This window comes from Mustelus asterias, chromosome 12 (genome assembly GCF_964213995.1).
Source record: "Mustelus asterias chromosome 12, sMusAst1.hap1.1, whole genome shotgun sequence".
NCBI lineage: Eukaryota > Metazoa > Chordata > Chondrichthyes > Carcharhiniformes > Triakidae > Mustelus > Mustelus asterias.
The window spans coordinates 62,883,811-62,903,236 of NC_135812.1; the positions used below are offsets into that span (position 1 = coordinate 62,883,811).

The 19,426-nt window shown below is 42.5% G+C and overlaps 1 protein-coding gene across 3 annotated transcripts in view; it reads right to left on the minus strand.

The window, feature by feature from the left end:
* mpripb (myosin phosphatase Rho interacting protein b) overlaps nucleotides 1–19,426 on the minus strand; it is a 401,247-nt gene that overhangs the window by 364,783 nt on the left and 17,038 nt on the right. For all 3 annotated transcript variants that reach the window (XM_078225341.1, XM_078225339.1, XM_078225340.1), the window contains exon 2: nucleotides 5,780–5,857. In XM_078225341.1, coding sequence (XP_078081467.1) covers nucleotides 5,780–5,857 — 78 coding nt within the window. The remainder of the gene's footprint in view (nucleotides 1–5,779; nucleotides 5,858–19,426) is intronic.

The following is a 19,426-nucleotide window of genomic DNA, read 5'->3' on the forward strand; positions in this document are numbered from 1 at the left end:
GAACAATACAGCACAGGAACAGGCCCTTCGGCCCTCCAAGCCCACGCCGCTCCCTGGTCCCAACTAGACCCTCCAAACCAGGCAGCATCCTGGTTGTTTTATGAGGACAGGCTTGGCTTGTTTCGACTAGAGTTTAGAAGAGCAAGGGGTGATTTGACTGAAGGATACAAGATCCTGAATGGCCTTGACAGGTGGATGTGGAAAGGATGTTTCCTCTTGTTTGAGAGTCTAAAACTGAACAACACTTAAAATTAGAGGTCCTCCTTTTAGATCAGAGATGTGGAGAATTTCTCTTCTTTGAGAGGCATGAGAGACTTTGGAACTCTGCCTCAGAGGTCGGTGGATCATTAAATATTCTTAAGGCTGAGATAGATAGATTCCCTTGCTTAAGGTTCTGGGAATGTAGAACTTGAAACACAAACAGCTCAGCCATTCTCTTATCGAATGGTAGTGCAGGCTTGAGGTGCCAAATGGTGTACTTCTGCTCTTATTTCATATGTTTGTATGCAAGCGAATGCAAGCCTAGTCTATGCAACTGTAATCACAATGTCCGAGGATCCTGCTGATGAATCTGCACTATCCCCAACTCCTGAGTTGCAGTGCTCAGAACTAAATGGGGCTTGAACCAGATCCCAGTACAGGTATAACATAACTTTCACCCCTTTGCCCTCGAGAAAAGGGCGTTTTATTTTTATTTGTGCCTGCCCACTTGTTTTTACTGTCCTGGACCCTAAATCTCTCTGTTCGAGTTTCTAACTGCTTTTGATGGGACAGAATTGTGGTCTCTCAGAGAATCAAGGGATATGGGAAAAGGGTAGGGAAGTGGGACAGAAACCCAAGACATGCAAGGGGATATTGGGAATGGCCAGGGAAGTGAAGTTGAAGCCCAAGATCATCCATAGTCACACTGAATGGTGGAGCAGGCTTAAAAGGCAATATGGTCTACTCCTATATCTTGTGTTCTGCAAGAACACATTCTACGGTTAAAAAGTAAACCTCCATCTATCAAAGTTTTACCCACTTAATTTAGCAACGTTTCATTGCAATTTCTTGATTGACACTATTTAGTGTGTCAATTATGTGCCAGCAAACTTAGATATGCAGCTCTCTATTCCATTATTCAAGTAATTTACAAATATGCTGAAAAACTGAGACCCCAGGACAGATCCCTGGGAGGGCTTCATTCATCACATCCTGCCAAATCCATTATCCCTAATCTCTTGTATCCCAAAATCTAACTAATTTCCTATTTAAGCCACCAGAGCACCTCTAATTCAATGTGCTCTCGCTTTTGTTAGCAGCCTCATAGGTAGAGCCTTCAGAATTCCTATATTCCTATCTACCACAATAAGCAAAATACCGTAAATGCTAGAATCTGAAATATTACAACCCTCAGGACTCAACATGGAGTTCAGCTTTAGACCCTGAACTTTCTCCTCCATCTTAAACCCTTTTTTAGAAAAATACATTTATTTTCTCAATGCAAATCACCTCCACCCCCATACCAGGCCATCTGTCTCTTGTTCTCAAGGAGTCTCACAACACCAGGTTAAATTGGAATCATGAGCTTTCGGAGCACATTGAATTAGAGGTAATGAAGGAGCAGCGCACCGAAAGCTCGTGAATCCAAATAGACCTGTTGGACTAACCTGGTGTTATAAGATTTCTTACTGTGCCCACCGCAGTCCAATGCCAGCATCTCCACCTCTGGTTCTTAAAGTTATTACATCTTGTTGCAATTTTTCCCGGCTACAGCTTAATATCCAACACACTTCTCCCTCTCTAGTTCTGACGAAGAGTCAAAACAATAACTCAGTTTTCTCTCCCTAAAGGTGCCGCCAGACCGGCTGAGTTTTTGCAGCATTCTCTGCCCTACCATGTTTGCTACCTCTCAAAATGATCTACTGGGTTCGTCAGACATGACTTCCCCTTTAGAAATCCATGCTGGCTCTCAAATTAGTTCACATTTGTCTAAATGCTCATATTGGTCTCCGATTAGGGACAATAACTTCCCCAAACTGACATCAGATTAATAGACTTGTAACATCCAATTATATCTCACCTACTCTTCGTAAATAAATTATATTGGTAGTTTTCCAATCAAAGAGAACAATTGCTCAAGAGTTTAAATTGTTTCATTATCTGAAAACTTCCCATCATACAATAATAAGCCCCCCATTATGGACCTCATCATGGAGGGAAGATTATTGATGAAGCAGCAGAACACTGCCCCAAGGACCATCCTCTCTGATGTTCTCGGACTGAAACTGGATGACAACAATGTCAGCCACCTTGTTTTTTATCTGGTACAACTCTGATGACTTGAGAGCTTTTTTCCCCCCTCACCCCATTGACTTCAATTTTACTAAGGTTCATTAACACCATTCTTGGTTGAATGCTACTTTGATATCACTTCCACATCTCTGAAATTCAAGCCATGCATCTATTCTTGGAGCAATCTACGTAGGTCTGGAGCAGAGTGGTGCTAGTGCAACTTAAACAGAGCATCAGGGAGTAGATAATTAATCAGTCAGTGTTTCTTCATAGCACTGTTGATAATTCCAATCACCATTTTGCTGATGATTGGGAATTGGCTAGTGGATCAGTAACTAGCACAATTAATCTGTTATATTTGTTGCAGATAGGAGCCAGCTGGATAATTGTCCATGCTGAGGCCAGTGTTGTGGCTGGATTGAAACAGTTTAGCTAGAGAGCCAAGTAGGTCTGAAGCACAGGTCACATTGTCAGAACTGTGATTTTGTAAGGGCCAACTAAGAAATTTCAAACTTAACGTAATTTTCATTGTAGTTAAGAAAAATTGTACAACTTGCCCATCGGCCCATCAAGTCTGCTCTGACACTTGAGAAACACCTGACCTACCTACCTAATCCCATTTACCAGCACTTGGCCCTTAGCCTTGAATGTTACATATCAAGTGCTCATCGAGGTACCTTTTAAAGGACATGAGGCGACCCGCCTCTACCACCTCCCAGGCAGCGCATTCCAGAACGTAACCACTCTAAAATAGAACAGAATCCCTACAGAACTGAAGGAGGCCATTTGGCCCAGAGAGCCTGCACCAGCAACAATCCACCTTATCCCCGTAACCCCATATATTTACCCTGTTAATCCCCTTGACACTAAGAGGCAATTTAGCATGGCCAATCAACCTAAACCGCACATCTTTGGACTGTGGGAGGAAACCAGAGCACCCAGAGGAAACCCACGCATGGGGAAAAGTTGTAAACTCCACACGGACAATCACTCAAGGCCGGAATTGAACCTGGGTCCTTGGCACTGTGAGGCAGTAGTGCTAACTAGTGTACCACAATGCTACCTTCTGGATTTAGAAAAAACTTTCCTCACATCCCCCGAAACCTCCTGCCTCTCACCTGTTTTCTTGTGCCCCCGTGTGACTGACCCTTCAACTAAGGCAAATAGCTGCTCCCTATCCACCCTGTCCATGTCCCTCTCAATCTCAATAAGGTCGCCCTTCAGTTCTCTCTGCTCCAATGAAAACAATCCAAGCCTATCCAATCTACCTTCGTAACTTAAAATGTTCCATCCCAGGCAGCATCCTGGTGAATCTCCTCTGCACCCCTCCAGTGCAATCACATCCTTTCTTCCTATAATGTGCCGACCAGAACTGCACAGTACTCCAGCTGTGGCTTCAAAATTCTACACAATTCCAACATGACCTCCCTGCTTTTGTACTCTATGCCTCAACTGATAAAGGCAATTGTCCTATATGCCTTTTACACCACACCACTAACATACCATTCCACCTTCAGAGATCTACAGACAAACATGCCAAGGGCCCTTTGTTCCTCAGGACTTCCTAGTATCATGCTGCTCATTGAATACTTCCTTGTCAAATTATTCCTTTCCAAGTGTATCACCTCTCACTTTTCAGGGTTAAATTCTATCTGCCACTTATCTGTCCATTTGACCATCCCATCTATATCTTCTTGTGGCCCAGAGCACTCAGCCTCACTGTTAACCATGCAGCCGATCTTTGTATCATCCACAAACTTACTAATCCTACTCCACCACACAGTCATCTATGTCATTTATATAAATGACAAATAATAGGGGACCCAGCACAAATCTGTGGTACGCCACTGGACTTTGGCTTCCAGTCACTAAAGCAGCTTTCTGCCATCACCATGTCTCTTATAACTAAGTCAATTTTGAATCCACCTCATCAAATGTGTATTTGCTTCCTTTATAAGTCTCCCATATGGTTTTGCTGAAATCCATATGAACCACATCAACTGCACTACCCTTATCTAAACACCTGGTCATCTCCTCAAAAAATTCAAATTGTTAGGCATGACCTCTCTGACAAAGCCACATTGACTATCCCTGAGCAAACCTTGCCTCTCAGATTCTCACCTTCAGAATTTTCTCTAATAGCTTCCCTATCACTGATGGGAGACTCGCTGGTCTGTAGTTCCCTGGTTTATTTCTACAACCCTTCTTAAATGATGGAACCATATTAGCTGTTCTCCAGTTCTCTGGCACCTTCCCTATGATGTGGAGATGTGATGGACCTTCCCTATGGCCAGAGGGGAATTAAAAATTTGGGTCAGAGCCCCTGCAATCTCCTCCCTTGCCTCCTACAACAGACTGGGGCACAATTCACTGAGACTTGGAGATGTGTCTTCTTTTAAGCCTACCAACATCTCCAATACTTTGTCAATCCGCTCAAGAACCTCGCAATCTCACTCAGAGTTCCATACCTTCATCTGCATTCTCTTGGGCGAAGATAAATGTGAAGTATTTGTTCAACATTCTACCAATGTCCTCTAGCTCCACTCTCAGATTGCCCCTTTGGTCTCTAATGGGCCCTACTCTTTCCCTGGTTACCCTCTTCTCATTGATGTACTGAAAATATCCTGGGATTTTCTCTGTTTACCAGCCAGAGCTTTCTCCTAAATCGCTTTCTTAAGCTCCACCCTGCACTTTCTATACTCCACTAATATGCTCCCCTTGTACCTGCTAAAAGGCTCTCTTTTCCTTCTTGTTACTCCTTCCTATCATCCTAGAGGGAACATGTTGGGCCTGTATATTCCCCATTTCCTTTATGAACACTCTTTCCCCTTCCCCCCCCCCCCACCCCCCACCACTGTTCTTCTGTAGATTTCCCCACGAGTAGCTTTTCCCATTGTACCTTGGCCAGATCCTGCATTATACTGAAATTCACTCTCCTCCAACCCAAAACATTTTTTACAACTTCTCTATTTCTTTGTCCATAATAAGCTTAAATTGTACTATGTTGTGGTCGCTATCACTAAAATGCTCCCCCACCACCATCTCAACCATCTGCCTAGCTTTGTTCTCCATAATTACGTCTAGCACTGCATCATCCCTTGTTGGACCCTCTACATATTGACCTAGAAAGTTCTCCTGTACACACTTCAAAAAATCCACTACATCCAAGTTCTCAACACATTTTAGGAAAGAAAAACACCCTATTGTTAGTGTTTTACATACCTCCGCGGATTGTGCACATATTTGCTCAATTTCCTGCTTACTACCTGGGGGTCAATAATAAACACTGCAATGTGGCTGCCCCTTTTTTATTCCGAAGCTCTACCCACAAAGCTTAATCCGATGCCCCCTCCAAGATATCATCTCTCCTCACCGCAGTAACTACTTAACTAATAATGCAATGCAGATTTTAAAATAAATTTAGAAATCTCAGTCTAGAAGTTATACACATAGGAGATTAAACTTCAAAAATAAATTCAAATAAATGTATAAAAAAGGAACTTACCCTAGATCTCTGCATTGGATTTTCAAAATCTGTGCCTTCGGGTGCCAAACACAACCAGCCTCCGTAGATGGGTTTAGCCTTTAATCAAAAGTAGAAAAAACACGCATTATGAACACGTTTTCCAACCTGAATTTTACAGAGGGAGATTAAATTGTAAACAAATCTGACAAGCAATCTATATTAGCCAAACACAATTTTTTTTTTTAAAAAGGCAAAGAAATAGATTACGAACACTGCACCATTACAATAGCATAACTGACCACTTTTTCAGCCGAGACAGACCAATCAAATGAACGTACGTCATAGCTTAATCACATGCTCAGTGCTGGAACTCAAAGGTAATCACATGGCAAGGTATAGGAGAATGCCCAGCACCAATGGAGAAATACTTTCAACACAAAGCATTTAAGCATATTGATGATGCATATCGACTACTCATCATATAGCTGTACAGGTTGAGGCTGTGCTTAAGAAGACGTATGGTGTACTGGCCTTCTTCAATCGAGGAATTGAGTTTAGGAGTCGTGAGATAACGATGCAACTATATAAGATCTGGTCACACCACACTTAGAGTACTGTGCTCAGTTCTGGTCGCCTCATTACAGGAAGGATATGGAAGCCATTGAAAGGGTGCAGAGGAGATTTACAAGAATGTTGCCTGGGTTGGGGAACATGCCTTATGAGGATAGGTTGAGTGAGCGCGGCTTTTTCTCCTTGGAGAGACGAAGGATGAGGTGTGACCTGATAGAGGTGTATAAGATGTTGAGAGGTATTGATCGAGTGGATAGTCAAGAGACTTTTTCCCAGGGCTGAAATGGTTGCCACAAGCGGACACAGGTTTAAGGTGCTGGGGAGTAGGTACAGAGGAGATGTCAGGGGTAAGTTTTTCACAGAGGGTGGTGGGTGCATGGAATGGGCTGCCGGCAACGGTGGTGGAGGCGGATTTGATCGGGTCTTTTAAGAGACTTTTAGATAAGTACATGGAACTTAGTAAGATAGAGGGTTATAGGTAAGCCTAGTAATCGCTAAGTTAGGGACATGTTCGGAACAACTTTGTGGGCTGAAGGGCCTGTATTGTGCTGTAGATTTTCTATGGTTCTATATGGGTTAGATCATCCTCCAGAAAGGCCCTATGATTCCCCCATCCCAGCATTCCATAATTGTTCAGTTTTTGCCTCCTGAACTCTAACCAGAAGTCCATTTCATATGTTGAATATTCACATTAGACCTAAATTTTTCTTCCATTAGCTTGAACCTGCGCTGCCCCCCGTCCCCCACCCACCCCAATCCTACTTTGACAGTTTTGTATTTTTGGCATAGTTTAATACCTTGTTCACTTTGTACGGTCAGCTCTCAGCTAGCGCCTTCAAAGGTTGAAAAGCTAAGTTTGTCCAGCCTTTCCTCAAAGCTCAATTCTCTGATGATACAGACAGCCATAAAAGCTCTTCTTTGAATGGCTACCAGTACTTGAATGTCTCCTTACAATAGTAATATTCTTTTTCTTTATGTTTATAATTGCCTGACCCATAGAATTCAGCTATATTCATTTTTTAGATATAGATATATGCAAAATAAAAACAGACAGGTATGTAAAATGTAAACAAAGTGCTGGCAAAACTCAGGAGGTCTGGCAGCATCTGTGGTGAAGGAAACAGTTAACATTATAGAACTCTTTTTTTTGACCTAGATTTGAAACTCACAAAGAACCATAATTTAAAAACACAAAAATCATTGTTAATGTTTAATTTTTCAGAAGTGAAGTGTGAACCCAGATCTCAACCATCTTATGATGTGGTGCGAGCTAAGTGGGGGGAAAGAGACGCAGGATCGTCTCGAGCTTTGTGGAACTACAGCTACAAACTGAATACTGATAATACCCTTGCTTTTTTTAAAAATCCAATTTTTCCTATACTGTTAAAATCAGAAACTTTCCTTTTGAGCAACAAGGGAGTCTAAATCTCACAGCTGCAATTGTCCAAACCTTTGCACAATTGTAGAAACAGCTGCAACAAGCAGAGTTTGGGAAAGTGGAGCAATGCTGGCACAATTTAGTTGCCTTTAGAAGCATGGAATAATCTATGCCACACTTGAATGGGCATGTCATTAACTGTAACAGAAAGATGCTCCAGCTTGACAATGACTGTACATTAATAAAAGCATTCCAAGACTTGTTTCAAGCAAAGGTTACTGTTTGAGATGCTTTAGTAAACAAGTATTAACTTGAAGGATGAGCAGAGGATTTTTCAATGCAATAAAGTTGTGATGCACATCATGGTGAAAATGTATAAATAAATCTCCACTATTCTTAATACAATGTAATTCTTGTTTTCTTTGGGAATATGGTGGCGTAGTTATAATGTCACTGGATTAGCAATTCCAGAACCCCAGGCTCTGGGGACATGGGTTCAAATCACAACATAGCAGCTGATGGAATTTAAAGCTATTCTCAGTAAAGGTGACCATGAAACAGTCTATTATTATGAATACTCATTTGATTCACTGATGTCCTTCAGGGAAGGAAATCCGTCATCCTTATCTGGTCTGGCCTACTTGTTTCCAGACCTAGGGCAATGTGGTTGACTCTTAACTGCCTTATAAAGCCACTCAACTCCAATTAGGGTGGGCAACAAATGCTGAACTTGCCAGCAACGCCCACATCCCGTGATGTGCTAAAGGGGAAAGTTGATTTCATGGTGTTATGCACAAGATACTTCAATATGTACAATGGGCTTTCAAAAATACTAATTAATTATGAGGTAAGGCAGATCAGAGAGATTCAGGACATCATACATCACAACCACAAATTTCAAATGGTTCACCACGTACCCAGACATAGTGCTCTTCCTTTGCACATATTTCTATGCACATATCGTTTATGCTATTTAAAAGAAACTACATTACAAATAAGAAATAAAATGTAATGAAGTGATGCCTCCAATGCGAGGGAACCTTTGGACATAAATTGTTAAAAGCAAAGGAATTGATGGAGCAAGAATGGACAGTTAGCCAGAAAAGTGTGGAAAACAACAGTGTATAGTGGGATAATACCAGAGTTCATTACAGGCTTTTAAAATGACACCCAGTTTTTGCAAGATTGCACTGCTCTTCTTTACATAGTTCTAGGATAGAGCAGTTGGTTTTCCTCCAAACCAGATGTAATGTGGGATTCATCATTCCATATGGGCCGACTACTCGTGACATTCTGGTAAATGTGAATTCACAGAGTGAAGTCACGACTATATTAACATGCTACTAGAACTGTGTGAATACAGGTCTCAAAATGACAACATTAATTGGGAAGATGCAATTTAGAAAAAAAAATATGGGCCTCCCAGGCTGCCAGTCTGAAAATCCATCAAGTTTATCTTGATGTCGCCGCTGACTTCGTGAGACACACGAGAGCCTGTGACTGAATAGCAATATAAAAGCAGCTTTAAAAACCTTTTATTCTGCACTCACTTTCCTCTCCCCCACTGCCATTTAAAATGTTAGAAGTTTGGACTCTTGCCAAGTTTGGTTACACATACATTCTAAATGTTGTCACTAGCATTTCAGTAAAGGGTAATGGTGGGAGTGTGAAATTTCCATGTTCTAGCCGCTTGAAATAAGAAAAACTATAGTTACACTGCTGGACTATTTGAAAGTTCTCCTTTGAATATTAGTTCACGACTTAAAGTTTCAGGCTATTTAAATTCAGAGAGAAGTAGTGATGGTTAGAATACTAGCACTGGTGGTATCAGCAACATTGGGGGTAATTTGCAGGACAAATTAAGAGCACGAATATCCTGGCTGGGAGTTTTGCTAGTGCAGTTCGGGGGGGTTTAAACTAGTATGGCAGGGGGGAGGGGATCAAAATATTAGGTCTACAAGTGTAGAGGCTGGGGACGAGCTTGGGGCTGGGACAAGGCTGGCAAAGAAGAAGAGCACTCTGGGGGAGGATGACCTCACTGGGCCTTGAGGTCTGGAGTGCTTATACTTCAATGCAAGGAGCGTAGCAGGTAAGACAGATGAACTTAGGGCCTTAATGCTCACGAGGAATTTGGATGTGGTTGCGGTGACAGAGACTTGGTTGAAAGAGGGACAGGACTGGCAGCTGAATATTCCGGGGTACAAGTGTTTTAGGCGAGACAGAGGAGGGGCCAAAAGAGGTGGGGGAGTAGCAGTATTAGTTGGAGAGCATATTACAGCGGTGCAGAGGGAGGACAATTCAGAGAGGTTGTGTAACGAGTCACTCTGGGTGGAGCTTAGAAACAGGAAGGGCGCAGTCACTATGTTGGGGGTGTACTACACGCCCCCCAACAGCCCAAGGGAAGTGGAAGAACGGATATGTCAGGAGATACTGGATAGGTGCAGGAAAAATAGGGTTGTTGTAGTGGGAGACTTCAATTTCCCTGGTATAGACTGGAAATCGCTGAGAGCTGGGACTCTGAATGGGGAGGAATTTGTAAAATGCGTACAGGAGGGTTCTTTGGAACAATATGTAGATAGCCCGACTAGAGAGGGGGCTATACTGGACCTCGTACTGGGGAATGAGCCCGGTCAGGTCTTCAAAGTTTCGGTAGGGGAACATGTGGCAAATAGTGACCACAATTCTGTTAGCTTTAGGATAGTGATGGAAAAGGATGAGTGGTGTCCCAAGGGTAAGGTGTTGGATTGGGGGAAGGCTAACTTTAGTGGGATTAGGCAGAAATTGGCAGCTCTTGATTGGGAGAGGCTGTTTGAGGGTAAATCCACATCTGGCATGTGGGAGTCTTTTAAGGAACAGTTGTTAGGGCTACAGGACAGGCATGTGCCTGTTAAAAAGGATAGGAAGGGTAGGATTCGAGAACCGTGGATAACCAGGGAAATTGAGGGACTGGTCAAAAAGAAAAGAGAGGCGTATGGTAGGTCCAGGCAGCTAAAAACGATGGGAGCTCTGGAGAAGTACAAAGAAAGTAGGAAAGAACTTAAACGGGGAATTAGAAGAGCAAAAAGGGGTCACGAAATGTTCTTGGCAGACAGGATTAAGGAGAATCTCAAGGCAGTTTATTCATACGTTAGGAACAAAAGGGTTGTCAGGGAAAAAAATCGGACCTCTCAAGGACAAAAGTGGGGAATTATGCTTGGAGTCCAAAGAAGTAGGGGAGATCCTAAATGAATACTTTGCGTCGGTATTCACAAAGGAGAGGGATGTGTTGACTGGGAGTGTCTCGGAGGGGAGTGTTGAACCGTTGGAGAAAATCTCCATTACAAAGGAGGAAGTGTTCGGTTTGTTAGAGAATTTAAAGACTGACAAATCCCCAGAGCCTGATGGAATCTATCCAAGGCTGCTCAGGGAGACGAGAGATGAAATCGCTGGGCCTCTGACGCAAATCTTTGTCTCGTCACTGGACGCAGGTGAGGTCCCAGAGGATTGGAGGATAGCTAATGTGGTCCCGTTATTTAAGAAGGGTAGGAAGGATAACCCGGGAAATTATAGGCCGGTGAGCTTGACGTCCGTGGTAGGGAAGTTGTTGGAGAAGATTCTTAGAGATAGGATGTATGCGCATTTAGAAAGGAATAAACTCATTAACGATAGTCAGCATGATTTTGTGAGAGGGAGGTCATGCCTCACTAACCTGGTGGAGTTTTTTGAAGTGACCAAAATGGTTGACGAAGGAAGGGCCGTGGATGTCATCTATATGGACTTTAGTAAAGCGTTTGACAAAGTCCCTCGTGGTAGGCTGGTGAAAAAGGTTGGATCTCATGGGATAAAGGGGGAGGTGGCTAGATGGGTGGAGAACTGGCTTGGTCACAGAAGACAGAGGGTGGTAGTGGAAGGGTCTTTTTCCGGCTGGAGGCCTGTGACTAGTGGTGTTCCGCAGGGCTCTGTATTGGGACCTCTGCTGTTTGCGATTTATATAAATGATCTGGAAGAAGGTGTAACTGGGGTGATCAGTAAGTTTGCGGACGACACAAAATTGGCAGGACTTGCAGATAGTGAGGAGCATTGTCAGAAGCTACAGAAGGATATAGATAGGCTGGAAATTTGGGCAAAGAAATGGCAGATGGAGTTCAATCCTGATAAATGCGAAGTGATGCATTTTGGTAGAAATAATATAGGGAGGAGCTATATGATAAATGGCAGAACCATAAAGGGTGTAGAGACGCAGAGGGACCTGGGTGTGCAAGTCCACAGATCCTTGAAAGTGACGTCACAGGTGGAGAAGGTGGTGAAGAAGGCATATGGCATGCTTGCCTTTATAGGACGGGGCATAGAGTATAAAAGTTGGGGTCTGATGTTGCAGATGTATAGAACGTTGGTTCGGCCGCATCTGGAATACTGCGTCCAGTTCTGGTCGCCACACTACCAGAAGGACGTGGAGGCTTTGGAGAGAGTACAGAGGAGGTTACCAGGATGTTACCTGGTATGGAGGGGCTTAGTTATGAGGAGAGATTGGGTAAACTGGGGTTGTTCTCCCTGGAAAGACGGAGGATGATGGGAGACTTAATAGAGGTGTATAAAATTATGAAAGGCATAGATAGGGTGAACGGTGGGAAGCTTTTCCCCAGGTCGGTGGTGACGTTCACGAGGGGTCATAGGTTCAAGGTGAAGGGGGGGGAGGTTTAACACAGATATCAGACGGACATATTTTACACAGAGGGTGGTGGGGGCCTGGAATGCGCTGCCAGGCAAGGTGGTGGAGGCGGACACACTGGGAACGTTTAAGACTTATCTAGATAGCCATCTGAACGGAGTGGGAATGGAGGGATACAAAAGAATGGTCTAGTTTGGACCAGGGAGCGGCGCGGGCTTGGAGGGCCGAAGGGCCTGTTCCTGTGCTGTATTGTTCTTTGTTCATTACACAAGAGGCATATTAACATTAAGGTTTGATTTGATTGTCACATATTAGTATACAGCGAAAAGTATTGTTTCTTGCGCACGCTACAGACAAAGAATACCGTTCACTGAGAAGGAAAGGTGAGGGTGCAGAATGTGTTACAGTCATAGCTAGGCTGTAGAGAAAGATCAACTTAATGTGAGATAGATCCATTCAAAAGTCTGAAGACAGCAGGGAAGAAGCTATTCTTGAGTCGGTTGGTACGTGTCCTCAGACTTCTGTATCCTTTTTCCGATGGAAGGTGGTGAAAGAGAGAATGTCCGGCATGCATGAGGTCCTGAATTACTCTGGCTGCTTTTCCAAGGCTGCGGGAAGCATAGAGTGTGTCAACAGGTGGGAAGCTGGTTTGAGTGATGGACTGGGCTTCGTTCACGACCCTTTGTAGTTTCTTGCGATCTTAGGCAGGGCAGGAGCCATACCAAGCTGTGATACAACCAGAAAGAATGCTTTCTATGGTGCATCTGTAAAAGTTGGAGAGAGTCATAGTGGACATGCCAAATTTCCTTAGTCTTCTGAGAAAGTTGGTGGGCTTTCTTCACTATAGTGCACATGGAGGGACCGGGAGAGGTTGTTGGTGATCTGGACACGTAAAAACTTGAAGCTTTTGACCATTTCTACTTCGTCCCCATTGATGTAGACAGGGGCATGTCCTCCATTAGGCTTCCTACAGTTGATGACTATCTCCTTCGTTTTGTTGACATTGAGGGAGAGATTGTCATCGCACCAGTTCACCAGGTTCTCTTTCTCTCTCTCTCTTTCCTGTACTCCGTTTCATCATTGTTCGAGATCCGACGCACTACAGTGGTGTCATCAGCAAACTTGAAAATCGAGTTGAGGGGGAATTAGGCCACACAGTCATAGGTGTATAAGGAATATAGTAAGGGGCTGAGGATACAGTCTTGTGGGGCACCGATGTGGAGGATGATCGTGAGAGGTGGTGTTGTTGCCTATCCTTATCGATTACAGTCTGAGGGTTAGGAAGTTCAGGATCCAGTCACAGAGGGAGGAGCCGACCCCCAGGCCACGGAATTTGGAGATGCGTTTTGTAGGAATAACAGTGTTGAAGGCTGAGCTTGTCGATAAGGTGCTCTGTTTGAAGAGCTATTATCTCTATTTGTACAACCACATCTTGATACTTCTAATGTTATTTCAAGATGCATCTTGTAATAACATTATAAGCACATACATAATTGATGTATCCAGAATGTCTGGTTATTCAAGAAGTTTACTTCACCTTTGCATCAAAATCTGCTAGCTCTTCATTAATTTTCTGTTTCAATGTTATCTTGTTTGAAAGAAAGAAAGGCTGCCTCATCACATTGCACTCTCCATTCCCCTCTTTAATTCCAGCTACCCAACCCTAGTTTATTTCAAGAATCTGCTAAAAATGTAAAGGATAAGAATCAATTTTAGCTAGATCTAATGCAGGCAGAAAAAGGCCCTTAACAAACAAGTGCAGAATTCCATGGCAGGTTTTGTACACAGAATAAAGGATACCTGGGGAAAAAGTTAGTAGGGCGGCATGGTGGCACAGTGGTTAGCACTGCTGCCTCAGCACCAGAGACACAGGTTCCATTCCCAGCTTGGGTCACTGTCTGTGCAGATCATAGAAATCATAGAAACCCTACAGTGCAGAAGGAGGCCATTCGGCCCATCGAGTCTGCACCGACCACAATCCCACCCAGGCCCTACCCCCACATATTTACCCGCAAATCCCTCTAACCTACGCATCCCAGGACTCTAAGGGGCAATTTTTTTAACCTGGCCAATCAACCTAACCCGCACATCTTTGGACTGTGGGAGGAAACCGGAACACCCGGAGGAAACCCACGCAGACATGAGGAGAATGTGCAAACTCCACACAGACAGTGACCCGAGCCGGGAATCGAACCCGGGACCCTGGAGCTGTGAAGCAGCAGTGCTAACCACTGTGCTACCGACCCAAGCGGTCAGAGTCTGCACATTCTCCCCATGTCTGTGAGGGTTTCTTCCAGATGCTCCTGTTTCCTCCCACAGACGTGCTTGTTGGGTGCATTGACCATCATGCTAAATTCTGCCTCACTGTATCCAGAACAGGTGCCGGAGAGTAGTGATTAGGGGATTTTCACAAGAACTTCATTGCAGTGTTAATCTAAACCTACTTGTGACACCAATGCATAAACTTTTAGTCTTTAAAATTAGGTGACAAAAGCCAGCTTCAAAAGGACAACATCTGTCAGAGTGTGCTCTAGGTACAGCCTCAATAAGAGGTTACAAACATAATCCCTGACTAATCATGATTTTTTCAATCACTGATCAGGGAAATTCTTTTGCCCCAAACAATTTTCAAAAGTTTAACTGTAGTTTAACTTTGTTAGCTTCCATGATTAAATTAGGAATTTTGTTACATTTGCAAATCATTTCAGGACTTCAACCAAAGACAAAAAACTACGCAACATCATGATCCAGTAACTAAGGGCCAACAAGCTTAAAGTGAAGAGCTGCTACCAGCTAAAACTAACAAACTTTGAAATTTGTTTCTTGCCTTGTGTATGAAGGTAAACAAAAGCCAGGAGACAAAAATTCATGAGATGGTTTATACTGCAAAATCTAGCTCCCATGTTGCATTCACAAAATTATAGACCCATCAGGGATGAGACCTCCAAACTTAAAATGCAAATGCCAGGAGCCAGTTTACAAATGTTAGTCCGAATTCAACTTTAAATGGTCGCAGTATAAATCAATGCAGGAAGACAGATATTGTAAGAAGTATTCAATGTGAAAAGCAGTGTTTTGTGTAATCAAGAACAGCTTAGAGCCTGGAGGCTTCCTTTTAAGGCATTGGTGAGAAACAGGAAAGCAACAGGAATCACCACGTAGAAGAAGCACTTAAGGCATTTTCCTGAGAACTCAGGCTAGGGTTACAGAAAATCTGGCTACACAGCAAATTCTTTTGGAAAAACAGAAGGCCCCCTTGACCTTATTCCCACTACTCTGCTGACCACCCAACTTCCCTTCCAGGACCTGTGTGAACCGTCTTTTTTAAAATATCTTTTTATTGATGATTTTTCATTTTTCACAAATAATGCAACAGACTCTCAGAGAAACGTCTATTTTGCCCAGTTTAAGGCATTATAGAAATACAAATTATTGTTGAATATACCTATTTCTCCGTTTTCAAAAAATCCTATTTCATGAGAGAAATTTGATCATAATTAAAATTTTAAGTTGCTTCAGATTTATGCCAGTGATAGATTATGGTTAAAGTACACCATAAAAGCGATACTAGTATCTAGCTACTTTCAATTTCAGCACACACAACTCAGAGTACACAACATTGGTCTGATTTTAGTTTGACAAGCCCATGGATAAATTTAAGTATATTTTCTTATATCTCAAAAAGTCTTTTGTGCATTAAGTAAGTTTTAGACATGTTGATCAGTGCGTTATCTGGAGTCTAGGGTTTTGTTTCTCAAAACGCCGCTGGTGTAGTGGTATCGTGCAAGGTTTCCATTCTTGCGCCAGAGTTAGATTCCCAGGCGGCGCAGTCTCCTTTCCCCCGTGTCTGTGTGGGTTTCCTCTAGGTGCTCCGGTTTCCTCCCACAGGCCAAAGATATGCAGGTTAGGTTGATTGGCCATACTAAATTGATCCTAGTGTCAGGGAGACTGGCAGAGTAAATATGTGGAGTTACAGGAATCGGGCCTGGGTGGGATTGTGGTCAGTGCAGACTCGATGGACCAAACGGCCTCCTTCCGCACTGTAGCATTCTATAATTCTCCAGTTAGCTGTTCAGGGACGAATGCTGCAGCATTCCTTTTATCTCATGGATAGAAGTAAAAAATTCAAATTAAATCACAAATTATGCCTTTTATTCCAGAACAATTAGGTTAGCTTAAAATACATGTGAAAATTAATCACAAAATCACTACCTCATTGAAGCTTTAATTTGAGGGGAAAACAAAAGCTTTAAAATGTATTGCCTAATTAGGCCAAAGAATCACCACAAGGTCACTTGCATGGCTTTTGCTCGAAGCAACTTGTTGCATGATAAAAATCATTTCACTTAAGGAACCACTTTTATAATCCACGTAAATACAGCTATGTTTTCAAAGTGCATAACACCCCAAAGATGATACTAAATTCCATCCAACCTAAATATCAACGGTGGCCTTTTTTACTCCCATTGGCATAATGTACCAAAATAAAATCAAAGTTACAGCAATAGGCATTGAAAGGTCACCGTTGCATTTCATCCCCAAATCAGTCTTTAGATTTCCTCGTCTCTGTGCCCCCTTTATATTCATTCATAGAATTTTTATGTCATAAGCAACATCAGCAATTATAAGACGGAGGAGCAAAAGTAGGCCATTCAGCCCATTGAGTCTGCTTCGTCATTCAATTAGATCATGACTGATCTGATCATCCTCAACACCATTTCCCTGCCTTAGCTCTCGATTTCCTTGCTGATTATCGATCTCAGCTTTGAACATACTATGACCCAGTCTCTATAGCCCTCTATGGTAAAGAACGTCACAAATTCAGCACCCTCCGAGAAGAAATTTCTCCTCATCTCAGTCTAAATGGGTGACCCCTTAGATTACGCCCTCTAGTCCCAGACACTCCCACAAGGGGAAATAACCTCTCAGCATTTATCCTGTTAAGCCCACTGAGAATCCTATACGTCTCAATAAGGTTGCCTCTCATTCTTCTAAACTTCAATAAGCACAGGTCCAACCTACTTAACCTCTCCTTATAAAGAAAATCTCTCCATATCCTGCAACCACCTTCTCTGGGCTGCCTCCAATGCCAGTATATCTTTTCTTGGATCAGAAATGACATTTATTGCCCATCCCTTGAGAAAGTGGTAGGTGAACAGCCTTTTGAGCTGCTGCAGTCACAGGTTTGGAAGGTGTTATCAAAAGAGCTTTGGGAAACTGCTGTAGAGCAACTTGTAGATGATGCATACCGCTGGCACAGTGCTTTCATAGATGAGGGCATGAATGTTTAAAGGTGGTGGAAGGGGTGGCAATCAATTAGGCTGTTTTAGCTTGGATGTTGAGTGTCAGAGCTGCACTCATCCAGGAAAATAGGATAAATTCTATCACACACCTAACTTGTACCTTTCAGCTGGTAGCCATGATATGGCGAGTCAAGAGGCAAGATATTCACTGCAGAATTTCCAGGCTTTGACTTGCTTTTGTAATCGCATAAATAATATGGTTGGTCCAGTTAAGTTTCTGATCAATGGTGACTCCCAGCATATTGATTATAGGGGATTCCACAATAGTAGCACTGTTGAATATAAAGGAGGTGGTTAGTTTTGGGTTGAAGATGAGTCATCTCTAATCATACAGCTCTTTCCTATTGGGTTGATTACAAACCTCCAAATACTCAAAAACAACAGTTTTAGAAATAGGTCCAGACATTGCATCTTTAGCTCTCTGGTGCGCTCACCATGACAATATCTGGACCAATCAAAACCACCGTGCCAATGAATTAGCACCACTTTCTCATGCAGGACAAATTGTTGTTCCCATTGAAATTTAGCATTCTTGCATCTATCCTGGTGAGTGTAAGATTAAAAGCTTTGAGAGCCTCTTTTCTCAGTAATACAGGAAAACAGATATTTTACTGAATACTACAAACCGAATATCACTACTGCCAGTATAGTATACATTTGGGTCCATTTGTTACATAATATACATTTCCATTCTACATGGAAATTGCTGTAGAGCAAGCGGGCACAGTGCCTTCATGAGGGCATGAATGTTTAAGGTGATGGAAGGAGTGGTAATTAGGCTGTTTTGTTTTGGATGTTGAACTTGTTTAGCAATTTGATAATCCATCAAATAGCCACTTTAAAAATGTATTTGGTTGTTGCTGGAATTGTCAGCTCCTTATGAATATAGGGCTGGAGACCAGGACTAAGGTCTCATGATCTAGTCTCAAAAAACTAATGCAATTGCATGATAGAATTGAACCATTTATTGATCCCAATCTAGTAAAGCTATTAAGAGCTCAAGAAAACCAGAAAAGCGGGAATACTGCTGTATGGAGAATTTAAAATATTAAAGCCACGATCAAGCATTAAATTGGGAAAAAAGTGGATGTTCACCTTTTTTTTGACAAAAAAGAACTGACCTTCCTCAACAATAGTCAGTGAAAATATATTAGATGACAGAAAGAAAAGTTACCTTACTAGTGCTATCCCCTAACCAGACAAATGGAGCCAGCTTAGAATATACAATTAAGCCAACAAACTTCTCTATGCATATGCTTCCACAATTACAGGCCTTTACGAATATGTAAACCAACATAAAACATGTCAAAAAATGCTAATAAAACTTGACAGGTAAAGAGGATGAGTCACGATGCTCTTTACTTAAATCTGTATGACAAATAATTCAGATGAGATTCTAGAATAATGATCAGATCAATAAGTACAGTATCGCTGAGGCTAGTGCCATTTCCTGTAGTAGACCTCTATTACTGAAAAGGACCATTACTCACACACTCATTGTTTCCAAAGTGCCGCACATTTCGGTAGCACCCCGTCACATCATACTGTCTCAAACCACTTTGCAATCAATGACTATTATGTAGATAGGCAATTAATAATTCAAGAGGTGGCTGGATATAGCACTTGGGGCAAATAGGATCAAAGGTTATAGGGAGAAAGCAGGATTAGGCTATTGAGTTGGATGGTCAGTCATGATCATAATAAATGGCTGAGCAGGCTTGAAGGGCCAAATGGCCTCCTCCTATCTTCTATGTTTGTGTTTCTAAAATGACCCTACCTGCAATCAA